We start from the raw sequence: 13872 nt of genomic DNA, 5'->3' as shown, positions 1-13872 counted from the left end.
GCTATTCCTATAGTACAATAGGGATAAATTATGTAAATTAACGGAAGCCGAATAAATCCGATACTGACTCGAGATCATCCTTAAAACAAAACAAGATGATATCTTAATATGAATTTAAAGAGGCCTTTTCACGTTTTGGTAAATTGACAAAATTATAAAAAGTTGTTTCAAATTCGCAAATTTTCGTTTTAGTTATATTTGTGAGGACATAGTTATACTGAACATTTACCATGCTCTAAAATATCCATTATATGCATCTTTTTACGTTTCGAAAACCAGAAAATTATAAAGCGTTGCAACGCGAAGCGATTGAATAATTTGGAAAGTTCTGTTGTTGTCTTTATTGTTTTTGTGAAACTACGAGAATTGCTTATATAAAGTAAAACATACAACCCCTCATAGCATAAGCATGGATGGCCTAGTGGTCTTAGCGGAAGACTTTTTACTCCAGGACTCCAGGGGTCAGTGGTCGAGCCCAGTTGAGGGTTAGTTTTTTGTGTTTTTTTAACTGTATTTTTTTTACTGGAGATTTTTAGGTCCAATGTTTAAATTTATCAATATAAAGCATTTAATATTAAACTTCAAAACATGCCGAAATATGTGACAAGGCCCCTTTAAGACGCTTAAAAATTGAGGAATGTTTGTATGTTTACGTGTAAAAGTGTTACTTGCTTTAGGATCGTCCTATTGTAGTTAATATTCGCATGGCAAGCTTTATTGTTTGAAATTAAGGCATAGTAATATTGAACCAGTTTATAGATCTTTAATGTATCAACACCAGATTTACATACAATATGTATATTTGCTTAAAAATATACTATAATTGAGCAGTATTTATCTTTTAGTTTTGCTTTTTTTATTCCGTGATTTATTGCTCAAAAACAAGTGCATGTGTATAGTGAAGAAATAAGCTACCTTTTCAATCATTTATTTCCTTGTAATGGTCTATGTAACTAAAGCTCACAACGACTGTTTTTCGGACGATGCTAAACAGTGGTAGCTATGATGTTACTCATGAGGAAAGTAGTTAATTTTATACTACCGTGGGATGGAACGGATACTTTGTGCGGCATAGTACTCTTTATCCTGCTACGTGCCAACATCTGATATTTGCAGCATTGGAGGATTATGGTAACTCTTGAAAAACAACACCGATACACTTGTTTGCTTCTTTATCAGTCTTATTAATTTGTATTTTTGTTTTACAAAGATATGTTTCTAGAAATATACCGCAATATATATATATTAAATAGATGAATCTGCACAACCTTGATCGATATAATATGTAAATGAATACAAATTTAGCTCCTATTTGTGTTAAAATACATTGATAATCAATATGTTGATTTTTGTCAACTATGACGATGAAAGTAAGTCTTCAGAAATAACATTCAGATGGACGCTTTTATATGTGACAGTCAATTGCGCCGTCCGTGTTATGTTCTTACAGGTAAAAACATCCACTGTGTGTTTTAAACGTGCACATACACATAGGTCTTCATATATTCAGTAACCAACATGAGCTTTGTTTTAATTAGGGACGCATTTCACGTGTATTTTGTCTTATTTGACAAAAAAATGATGACATTTTTTGTTTTACTGTTTGAAAAAAGGGGAGTTTCGTTGGCTTTAAAATAACACTTACCACTATATTAAGTAACAACGCCGACAAAACCCGTAATGTTCATGATATTCTTTATTTTTATATTGTATAAGTTTTTAATTATTCGCAGTTTGGAAACGTGAAGTGTATCTTTAAGATGTGAAATGCCACGGTTGATGTGTGTTCCTGACTGAGCGATTGTACTTTTCTATGACTGACAAATGCCGAGGTTTTTGTTGCAATATGGGTATTGTTCACAGCAGTCACGTGACTGACTGCACGGATGCCCGTACCAACAGCTGTAGCACACGTGAGCGTCTTTGTCACACTTCGAGTATCGTCTGCAGCAGTCGTCATTCGTCTGACACTGGTCTCGGAAACACTCGCGGTCCTCGAGATTTAGCCAGGGCTTGTGGTAGTTCTGGTAGTATCTAGAACGATAGTATCTGAAAATGTACACGAACTGTCTTGTTTTTGCAATGATAATTTGAACATTTTCACGTTCATGTAAAACAATATCTAAAGCCGATGTTCAAATAACAACTTTATAATAAATAATAAATGTTGCAGACATATCCTGACGAATACGCACCATGGTTGATTACATCAAATCGTCTAATTTTTTAATTGCATCTCCTATTTCAATAACGTTCAGTAATGTATATTATAGAAACACATAATAACATGGGTTCATTTCTGTATATTAAAACTACTGTGTACCCGTTGCCCATAACACGCTGTCCGATAGATTGCTTTGCATCATAATATATTGTTTGAATGGCAACTGTCGTACTACACGGTCAATATTGTTTTACGCATTGATGCATTATAACATTTAATGACACATGGCATTTTACTGTTTAAGACGATGAATAATATTGTGCAAGTGTTAATGTAAAATGTTAGTACGTTTCATGTCGGACAGAACTGCCAAAAATAGTTATCATGTACACAGTGCATTTGTTAGATTTTAGCTGTACACACACACACCGAATTACCCACTTTATTATATATAAGATGAAATATAAGTTATTATAAAATAAAACATTTAATTGTGGGGGAGTTTAAAGCCATACAACCGAAGCTTAAGTCATCTTTAACAATGTTACATTTTGTTGGAACATTGCACAAATTTGTGTTTAATAATGTGCAAGTGTTGCTAAATAGTATAAATCATGCCTCATGTCATATCTTACACATCAATTAAATATATGGCATTATTTTTTCAAATACTTATGTAATAATACATGATAAGTAATGATTAGACTTTTCTTCTGGTAAGTTGGCGAGCATTCCGTAGCAGCATCACAATCAGAGGAAAAGCTAGAAGCAGCAGAATAAGTATCATAATACTTCTAATGCAATCACTTAATTAAACATAATTGATCACAGTACCAACACCATTTTAATTATCTGACATTATCAATATTGCGTTCAGTTTAAAACATGTGATAACCATCATCACCAAGGTGAACAAACGTAATTTAAAAACGGCAACATACAGATAATGCAATCCCTTGCAGACGTTACAGTTGTGAAACTCAATGAGACCAATATTACTCGGACATTAATGCCAAGGTTAACATATAACACACTTTCTGTCTTTAATTTAAAAGTGGCAACATGAAGATAATGCAATAACTAAAGTCGTTATACGTGTGAACGTAAATTCAACCTACTTTGCTCGGAAATTTATATTTAAAAGTAATTATATTAATGTAAACTATTTCTTAAACTGACAATACTTTGTAATACAGTAAAACATAGGATGATTTAGTACGTGTTAAGAAACTTAAGGATTTAATTCCTTATGGGTTGTTCGGTATTACTATTCATCTACTATGAATGAAAAGCATCAGATAACAATCCTTAAGGATTTAATTCCCCATGGATGGTTCTGTATTACTATACATCTACTATAAATGAAAAAATAGAGAATAATAGTTGTCTGGCAAGTCGGAGGAATTTCGGCTCACCCGATAAGATCCTCCGACGAGCCAGATAACCATTCTCCATCTACGTCACCAACCTATTATTATATTTATCCTGTCACATTTACAACATTCGTTGAAATGTTTCTAAAATATATAGTTCTCGAGAATTTTGTGTTTAAATATGTAATATGGTAAACATCACGTGCGAAATAACATTGTGACGTCACGTCAGGCAAAGCGCTTAGGCTATCTTCCATCATGTTAAAACACACAGAAATCGAGTTACTCGTAATAAATTCAATACACAAAGACGACATTATGCTGTTTAAATAATAATGTTTTTTTTACATGTATTTCGTATTTTATTAATAGAAAAAAAGTATATTTTATTAATAGAAAATAGTAAAAGCATGCGCATGCGCGGATAGCAACTGACGGATATTCGAGGTCACGTGGCCATCTAGCCTAATATCTTTTGTGATATTAGGTTACCTGGTTATCGGGCTGATTTAAAGGCATGTGACAGGATAAAATCAGATATCGATCCTCGCTAATAAGCCTGCTGTCAACACATTTATGTCAGTTCAGTACTTAAAACAAATATACTCATTTTATTTTTTTTCTCACTTCCCGCTGATATCTGTAAAGATCTATTTGTGAAGGCGAGTGAAATATTTGCATTATTTTCTTAACGTGTTTATTAATGTATGCCCGATGTTTTATAGAAAATGAAGGCATTAACACGTTCAGCATTTTATTAGATATAGTTGTATGCATGTAAGGAAGACGTTTGTAGCAAATGGATAAAATCGTTACAAGCGATACTGCCATCTGTTATTGTAACAGTGTGATGAATAAAGAAATATATACTTGTTATAGGATATGAATTCCATTTTAAACGACAGTTATAGAGTCCGAACTAAACAATAGTAATGAATAGGTGAATATACATATCGGTTTGTTTTAATATACAATGACATGATTTTCGTCTAACGTGCCAATCATGTGCAAGTCAATATTGTATATATCCAAACGCTTTTCTTAAATTACTGCCGTTTTAGTTAATTACAATCATACGTTTGCTATATATATGTGTATATATATGTGTGTATCGATGCATGTGTTTGACACTCTTAAAGAACAATTGTCAAGGACAACTACAAGAATTGTGTTCAGGCCTGACATCATTGCAACACTCACCTATTGTAGTTCCGAGACGACCCTCGACTGTTTCCCCGGTTACCATAGTAATACGACAGACTTGCATACCTTTGAAGAGCAACAATAACATTGTCGAGTACATGTAATGGATGCAATATTAAAAAGTGCGTGTTTAATTGCTATCCCCAGAGTGTGGCCTGTGTTACATATTAAATATTATCTGGTTTCAGAGAAGTTGTTATATCAATAGTGTATATGAACACTCAGAATGCCCTCGAAGTTGAAACAGGGGAACACATTTAATACTTGTTTATGTAAGATTATACAAATCGCACATTCGCAACGCCGTATCATATGCAAGATCGAATAGTATCGGCAAAGCTGTAACGTTTAGATGAACGATTTTGTACACGTGTTGTTATTAACAAGAAATCGGACAAAATTGCGGGCAAACATACAGACATATGTGCGTGTAATATGATGTTTATATTTGATTATACAATTATCACGTGAGATGCAAATACATAATACATCAATGTATTAACACATCAAGTTACGTATTCCAAGAATTTGGTTGCAAACCATCCACATACTATAATTGCATGTTACCTGTGTATCCATTTACTCACTAGATTAAACGTTTTGCCTACCGTTTACTAGGCGGTAACACGACATTTTCCTGTGCAGAGTGTATTTTGTAGCTGCCTTTGGATAATTCTAAATCTCGTTGGTCAGTTGTACCAGACAATGAGGCATCGTCGATTTCTGAGAACGGGTTTCTTCTGTAGGCTGAAACTAAATAATACAACTGATTTTATCTAAACTGAAAACGATTATGAGTATGTAAATGAACCGGACATGCACCACATAATAAACGTTCCCACTGTAAATGAAAACAATTAATTACCCGTTACAATTGTATAGATTAAGACAACAAATTTAAATTGAACATGGAAAGCAAATGGATGCTTTACTTTTGATAACTTGTTTATATTACTGAAAATGGTTAAGGTATTCCTAACGTTAATAAATGAAAGGCACAATCCCGTTTACCGGTACTATCATTCGCATAAATTGGGTGAAGAGTGTTTTTTGTGATTTTCTACTATATATTATTAATTTCCGTTGCTAAAATAGCCTTCGGTATATACTTTGTTTATGATCGTGACTGTGAAATGTGAATACTCCAAAGGTTTGTTCATGGTAGTCTTATGTAGAGACACATTTATATGCGGACTTTCAAATATTAACATATGCAATAAGGTAACGTAACACAGAGCTGTTTGATTGTTTGTGCAGAGGAGTGTGACAATCAATCTAAAGACAGAATACTAACTACATCGTAGTAACACAATATTTTACCTGAAATGGAGCAGTGTAGAATGCACACAAGAAACAGGGCTGTAACAATTCTAACAGTTTGAGCGAAGGATTGATAAGATGACATGGTAATTTCCGGTTACAGCACCTGAAAACATGGCGAACATATAGATAAACTGATGTTGATTACTAAGTATAAAACAATATCAAGATCGGACAAGCATGATACATACAAACTTCTTGAAGGCTCCTATCAATATGTTAGTGAAACAAACGGGTATGCATATGTTTTGATGCGCAAATTAATCTTATGAAATAAGGGCAATCAATCCAAATAATATAAATAATGTGGGATACCCGCTACACACATATACACAACTATTGACGAGGAAACTTAATATATTGAATGCGAAAAAAACACACCCAGTAATAATGTGCACACTTATTAATATAGCACTTTTAATAACAGCGACCATAGCATGTCAGAAAGTAAGAAAACTAAAAAAGAGTAAGGTCGATAAAATTCGAAACCAGCCACACGGGGATACAGTTATTGAAACAGCATTACATTTAAACATAAGAGACGTTTTGCGAAAAATAATTTGCATTCTAGCATAATATAGCGTTGAATAACACGAGTCATACAAATATTTTTTTCTCACAAACTGATTGACAATACCTTACATACACAACAAATCATTCATATTACATTAGCTGGGTCTACTTACTTACAGCGGCCAATGTTTCACAATGGTGATGAAACCGGTTTTAATGCTAGTTTTACTTCTTCCTTAGCCTTCATTAATCGTGGCCATTAGCATTCAATTTATCACACAATATACAAGTGTCGTCCAAATTCTGAAGAACTAGGATTAACCAGTATAGTTTTCATATGCCAAAGTATTTATCTACATTGTTTGCGCTGACTGTTTTGTAACAATGCTCTAGTTGCACAGCGTAATCAAGTTAAAACGAGTAATATTATAAATAAGTTGCTTTGAAAAATATTTCTTTAAAGTGAAAAGCGAATGGCTTTAATTAAAACGCATTTAGCTGTTCATAAATCTACAAACGCCCAATGTTAACAGATGTACAACTTAAGGTAATCTGCTTATTAAAATGGTGCATATGTTTGTTGTATTTTGCTTTGAAATGGTGTGTTAATTCATTTGAAATTACGCATTGATATTAAAATATATGAAAAGGAATTATTGCACCCAGTCATGCCTTTATGCCGTTTGTAACCATTCTTAAATTCAATACCGGAGCAATCTCATTAATCGGGGATACATTTCTCCCACAGTAACGATCTCTTTTAAAGGCGAACATCACAATGGGGGCGATGAAGCCTTCGGGATTTATTTAACCGATTTATTTGTAGACAAATCCTCAAACAAAGACTCATCCATCGATTCTGCGTTTAAAAACCCCTTCGAAAGAAACTACGTTGATTTAATCCAGTCTGATCTATTATTTGATACATTCAACTCGAGTGACATTCTGCGTGTTTGCTTTCACATTTCCAGTATGTTATTGATAATGAATTATTTAAACTGAACTTTAGCGGTGTCTAATTTTATTTAACAAAGACGTATACATTAATGAAATATGTCTCATGAAGATGCATTTTTATTAAAAATATCTGGTATCATCATGTATTGTATTCACATACTATTTATTTATAATATAACAATAAAGTGTGTTCTATGTTTGGTAATTCGAATTATATAACAAAGTAGAATCGACTCATACCATTTTTAATTTGAGGTTCTCAAAGCGTAGCCTCAGTCATTAGGGTACTTGTGACAAAATTATATAATTATCAAGTTTGGTGACTGATCATTTCGCTCTTATTTCACATCCGACCGTATTTGAGTGGTTTTAGTCGTAAGTCGGTTATAGTCTGGAATGGATATACCTTTTGAACCTCCCTTTTATTAACTGTGTTTTTTTTCTGGGGAAGGAATCATATATATTACGCATTGTGCTATTTATTGCAAGTTTATGTTACACGTTGTCTTATTTAAGAAAAACACATTTGAATTGTATCAACCATGTTCAACTCAGTGAGTTTTTTTTATTGTTTATTGCTTCAAACTGTTTATAAAGTTGTTTTATTTATTCACGTACATTCTTATTTTCATCTATCTATGGAGATGTTTCGGTTCTCATTTAATATTCCGATAGTGGTGTTTTTGTGCTTTAATTACATGTATAGAAAACCATCTATTTTCGGTCGGACGTCATAAATAAATTCATAAATACTGCCCACTACTAGTATGCTATAAACAAACTTCCAAAAATATTGCGAATGCCAATATTAAGTATAATAGGCAAATCTCTTAACCTTGTATCATTCGTGTAACACCGTTAGACTACAAACCGTCAGCAATATTTTAGCGATATCATTTTGTTTTGTTTTACGGATGACCTCGAATCAAGATTGGATTTATACTGTTATTTTTAATTTGCATAATTTTGAGTGACATACCAGTGCTTTGTATAAGGCCCGAACACTTGTAAAATAGATAACGGGCAACTGCACAATCATGAGAAAACCCTTTTCTTTCATATACGCAGCTCCATTCTGTTATGTTTTCCCTCACAAACACTTTCTTTTGTGCACGCTCTTTATATTGCTATATAGCTTATGACAGGACTTCCTCGCTTTGAACTCTCTAATTGATGAGATAATTATTATTCATGAGAACTGTAAGTCATGCCTCCAACGCTTTTCGAAGCAAAATTCGCGTTCGAGCGTAAATGTTCGTCACTGGGTACTCAAATAGAATATTGCTCCAAAAACAAATAAAACGAGCAGTTGTATCTAATTAAATCAATATTACAAAACCATATATGGCGTTGCAATTTTAGCTGTTCCTAGATGGAACACTGATTCATTTATGGGTAAACTTTATTATGCGAAGTATTTGTTTATTTTGAGAGCTTATTTATCGTAAAATTACCGTCCGATATCTTTGTCAATAATTCAGTTATTGACGCAGTTCACGAACATCTCAAAAACACAAACAAAATGATATAACCTGTGTTCCAGAATCTCATACTTCGCTTCCTTCCGCTCTTTATGGCTTTATTTTCAACTACAAAAGATCTACTGTCGTGTTTTGTAACGTCTCATTGATCTGATTTTCTGTCTTGTATAAACATATATGCATATTTCCTATTAAGACCATCCTTCTAATTAATAAGTTTTTCTTCAAAAACGTTTGCTATTTACACACCATACAATGCTGCACATGGTTTTATTTAAACATTACCTTTCCTTGACATCATGCAATTTCGTTTCACCGTTTAGGAGAAGAACTATAGAATCGAATTGTGTTATTATCCCGTTTATACATGTACTCGTTATCCTATGTTGTATGCTTGTCTATGCAATACGCTTTATATTTTGGAAATGTGTATGTTATTTATTACAACTTTTACTATATTGAAGTATTTTGATTGAAGTTCGGTTGAATATTTTTCTTAAATTACTAAGCCTCTGTTCAAGATTTTACAGAGATAAATGACTTTATTTGCAAACATGAATCCGTAATATCTCACGCGCCAATTGTAGTTCCAATAGAATGTATCATGCGTTACAGAGTTCTTCATTTTACGGCTTATGAAATTCTATACTGATCACATTTTATGCATGTATATGCATTCTCATGGACTGTATGTATATTGATTTGAAATAACAATACACAACATACTTCTATCATGGACACAATAGTATGACCTTTTACACTCATTTTAACGCACACACTTGAACGGCGAATGTCTGTTCAGTAGTATGTGAAATTACTACACACAAAAAGTGACACCATTTAAAACCATATAAACAGTCACTTAGTATAGATTTTATAATTAAACTATTCACTAATTTTTGACGCACTCTTAAAACTGTCATTTCAAATTAGTCCTTAAGTTGGCAAGTATATACTTTTGTTTTATTTAAAAACACCATATACGCCATTACGTTACTAAATATATCGCACATGTAGATGTATAAACATATAAGTGAAGCTTTCCAAAAAATTTCATACACCATGAACATATCAGTTTATCTGTTTACACATACACACTATACACAACAGTTGCTTAAACTCATAAGAAACACCATAATTCAATCATATATACATATTTTCGCATTAGCCATTTAACAATGAAAACATATATTTTCGAGTCTACTTTGCTCCTGTCAGATTGGCCTACATGTATTGGCCCTAACTACCTTAATTTTTAATCATGATTATACGGATATTGCTTAAAATGGCTTAAATGGCGACAGAATTTTTAAAATATGTATAATTCAGTTAGTATTAACGCACATGTAAATAACACTTTACTGGGCCACTCATGTACATCAAGCTTTCGTGACTAGTGTAGGGAATAACACTAAAATAACAGATGCTCGCAAACGTTTTATATAAGTTGTGGTCAATTACTTTTCTGAATGGTGTAGTCATCAGTATAATGTACACAGTGTCTTATAATTTCGGCCCTTATGATTAAATGCTGGGGTTTGTAAATATGCGTATGTCCTTGTTCTATAAAACGATTCTTAATGGAAATGTTGAACTCTTGTTCATGTTGTTCTTAAATATTTTTTACATTTTTTTCCACAAATAAGCGGCGTATTATACATTTGACAAATCTACGTATGAATGATAAGCAAATTAATAAAATTAAATCTTTCTAAATTATAAAATCGTAGCATTAACCTAGATTTAACTTGACCTGATTTCAAATGAAATCCGAAAATCATGAAAATGATCGTCTGAATTTTCATTATAAAATAGTATTTTTGTGTATACATTACAAAAAGCAACATATTTTTAATAATGTAATACTCTATTTAAAAAACACAGTTTTAATGCATTGTTATTTCCTTCAATGGGATTTTAAAGCGCTATCATTGTAAACACTATGCTTTAGATCACTATTAAATGTATTTTACACAAATAATCGATGAAAAGCGTCAAAAAGTTGTTTTCCTGAGTTCGCTAGATTTATATCCGGTAACGAAACATCATACAACATAGTATCCTATGAAAATATTTGTTTAACAAATAAGTGTGCATGTTCTTTTTCAAAAATAAAGTTTATATTCGCATTAAACTCATTGACGATAAGTGTGAACAGTCATATGTTGCCAGTCTCAGAACAAGTCTGTTATCGATGATAATCAATTTGTATCACAATGAGCAAGAGTTAACAAGTTTACTAGTTAAAGCACAATAAGGCTCTTAGTGCGGGAGCGTCACATGATGTATGCTTTTTATTTACGCGGTTGGTCACGTAACCAATGTAGCATACAACACGTCAGTTGTATTTCTTATCGCAATTAAATTGTTATTACTGTTGATGATTGCATGTTCCGAACAGTGTATTATATTGTATAGTATATTTAACGCAAAACCACATGTTTATTTTATAAGGTATCGCTAAAGTTTCTTTTTAATCATATATTATACATACGTGTACGTCACAAAATATTTCGAATAGTTTCCTCAACATTAATTTGAATTATGTTTATATAACCTAGCTCAATATTTTTTCCTCTACTGTTGCAAATGTTTTTTGTGTGTTTGTTATTATTTGTTTTGTTATTTAAGCTAATCCCCAAAACTTAAACACTCTACAACCTTCTATGAAGTATGCTAATTATTGCTTACATTGTTTTGCTTGTAGAGTTTATTTCAACATGCATATACCTTTAATCAATTGAGTACAATATTACAACAAAGTATATACACGGATATACACAGATGGTCAATTACGTACAGAGTTTTTAACAGAACCCCGAAGGAAGTCTTGTATGCCAAAAAAGTATATAACTTGAACCTAGATGAAAGTCTTAATACAAAACAATTAGATACGCGTAATCGTAATGTTTATTTTTTAACTTAAATAGATAAATAAATGTAAGAACACGGAGAAAAATATTGATAAATTAAGTCCGCTCTCAATTTAAAAGCTTTACAAACAGAAAAATATTGATTGTATTGCTTGCATACACACAAAAAAAATCCATTGTGAACACAATGTTGTTTACAACAATTTGATATAATCATTCAAGCACCTACCTTTGGTAATTTGTTTTAATTAATTGAACACACACTCCTATGTGCTAAATTCCATCACCTATATGCGTGCTTCCACTTGCTCTTAGACCCTTTGTTGGCAATTCCAGAACATGTTTAACAGCGGTGGGTGATTGCATTGACTCTGGTATTGGAAAAAGGATAACTTCAACAGATGAATATTAGGACGTGATAGATGCCTCTCCCTATTGAAAGTTTATATGTTTTACATTGATTGGAGCACAGAGTCAATAAGGCATTAATATTATTAAGACATATCATACCATCCTATAAAGTGTTTAATATTGCAGTGTTTTCAGTATTAGTTGAACTTGTTTTGAACTTTAATAGCGATTAAATTACGCATCAACAAATATGGGGGAGTATATTGTAATGAACGTCATAGGCAAGTTCTTTATACGATTCTGCTATATGTGCCTATCAATTACATGCGTTGGAAAACTATGATTATTACAACTCACTTATAAAGGTTATGTTAAATATATTAAGGCAAGCCTTTTACTATGGCGGAAATGATATGTGTTTTGTAGGTTACACCGTTGTTTAATTGTTTTGTGCATTAGTTTATGTGTAAGGTATTGAGAACAAACACAGACATTCCATAAGTGCAAGGGTTATATGAATAAATACAAATCATATATGTATATTTAGCAGAGTCACACAGCTGATTGTTAAATCAAGCTCTTATTTCTCCTTTTTTAAAAAGAGATGTGTTGTAATAGTCAAATTATCTTATTGCTATATATATATGTGTGTATATGTTTATATGTTTATGTGTATGCATGTGTGTACGAGTGTGTATATATGTATATGTATGTATATAAATGTATGTGTGTATGTATGTGTGTGGATTCTTGATTCATAACAGCATATGTAAACGTTTTACATAATTCACTCTCGTCTGAGATATTTAAACAGTATACTGGATATATCATTACTGTATAACATCCCCATACCATTATCGTATGCCTTTATCCATTTTTTGCAATTGTTTTTTTTGTTTTTTTATTTTGTTCTTTTTTTCGCTAGTGTTATTTTTTCTTTCCCTTTATTCCATTGTATATGTCAAGATGAAATGTTTACTATATTCGTACATACACATCACTTTTACATCAAACACCAAAACATATAAAACTTTCATTGACCTATGTCTTAAAATGAAAAACAACTGGACGGACACTCTAAAAACTATCATGTACTCAACCATCCTTTTATATGAGTATTAAAATATGTACTTTGAATGTAAAAGGGCTAAACAATAAAGACAAGCGCATACAAATCTTCAAATGATAAGATGAAAAAAAATATAGCATATGCCTTTTACAAGAATGTCACTTAACACATACTTTAACACAAACCATAAAAGATGAATGGGGCGGAGAAATCTATCTCAGTGGACAACATACTAATAAACAAGGCATTGCCTTTCTGATTAAAAATACTATAGGGATCACAGTTGAAAACTTTAACGAAATAGTAACTGGTAGACAAGCAAGTATAGATATAAAAATACACGAAACACCATTAACATTAATTAACGTTTACGGTCCTAACATAAATGAATCCAATTTTTACGAAACATTACAATCCTTTATAATAAATAACCAGGATAAAATCATTATAGTCGGAGGTGATTTCAATATTGTTCTTAACCCATTATTAGATAAAAGGAATGGAAACCTTTATACTCAATCAAAAAATAGAAACATTCTGAATAACATAATTGAAAACTACAATTTGA

At 32.0% G+C, this 13872-nt stretch overlaps 1 protein-coding gene across 2 annotated transcripts; it reads right to left on the bottom strand.

Annotated features, from left to right (window-relative positions):
- Positions 1-1678: 1678 nt before the first annotated feature.
- On the bottom strand, positions 1679-12237 carry LOC127838376 (uncharacterized). 2 transcript variants are annotated; one of them, XM_052366089.1, is made up of 5 exons: positions 12114-12237; positions 6061-6166; positions 5349-5493; positions 4738-4806; positions 1679-2049 (listed from the first exon to the last, which is right to left on the bottom strand). In XM_052366089.1, the coding sequence occupies exons 2-5, from the start codon at positions 6143-6145 to the stop codon at positions 1812-1814; spliced, it is 537 nt and encodes a 178-aa protein (XP_052222049.1). In that variant the 5' UTR covers positions 6146-6166; positions 12114-12237; the 3' UTR covers positions 1679-1811. The 2 variants fall into 2 exon arrangements, with proteins under 2 accessions (XP_052222049.1, XP_052222050.1); XM_052366090.1 differs by having other exon boundaries at positions 1679-2034.
- Positions 12238-13872: the final 1635 nt, after the last annotated feature.

This window comes from Dreissena polymorpha, chromosome 7 (genome assembly GCF_020536995.1).
Source record: "Dreissena polymorpha isolate Duluth1 chromosome 7, UMN_Dpol_1.0, whole genome shotgun sequence".
NCBI classification, from domain to species: domain Eukaryota; kingdom Metazoa; phylum Mollusca; class Bivalvia; order Myida; family Dreissenidae; genus Dreissena; species Dreissena polymorpha.
Note: the sequence above shows the minus strand (reverse complement) of the source record. Positions and strands in the feature narration are given on the sequence as shown.

Bases quoted from the DNA above. Each gene is read 5' to 3' on its own strand.
- LOC127838376 (XM_052366089.1), bottom strand. From the start codon at position 6,145: ATGTCATCTTATCAATCCTTCGCTCAAACTGTTAGAATTGTTACAGCC. The intron at 5,494-6,060 runs GTAAAATATTGT...TGTATTATTTAG, and splicing joins TCTACACTGCTCCATTTCAG to TTTCAGCCTACAGAAGAAAC. The intron at 4,807-5,348 runs GTAGGCAAAACG...TGCTCTTCAAAG, and splicing joins GTGTTACCGCCTAGTAAACG to GTATGCAAGTCTGTCGTATT.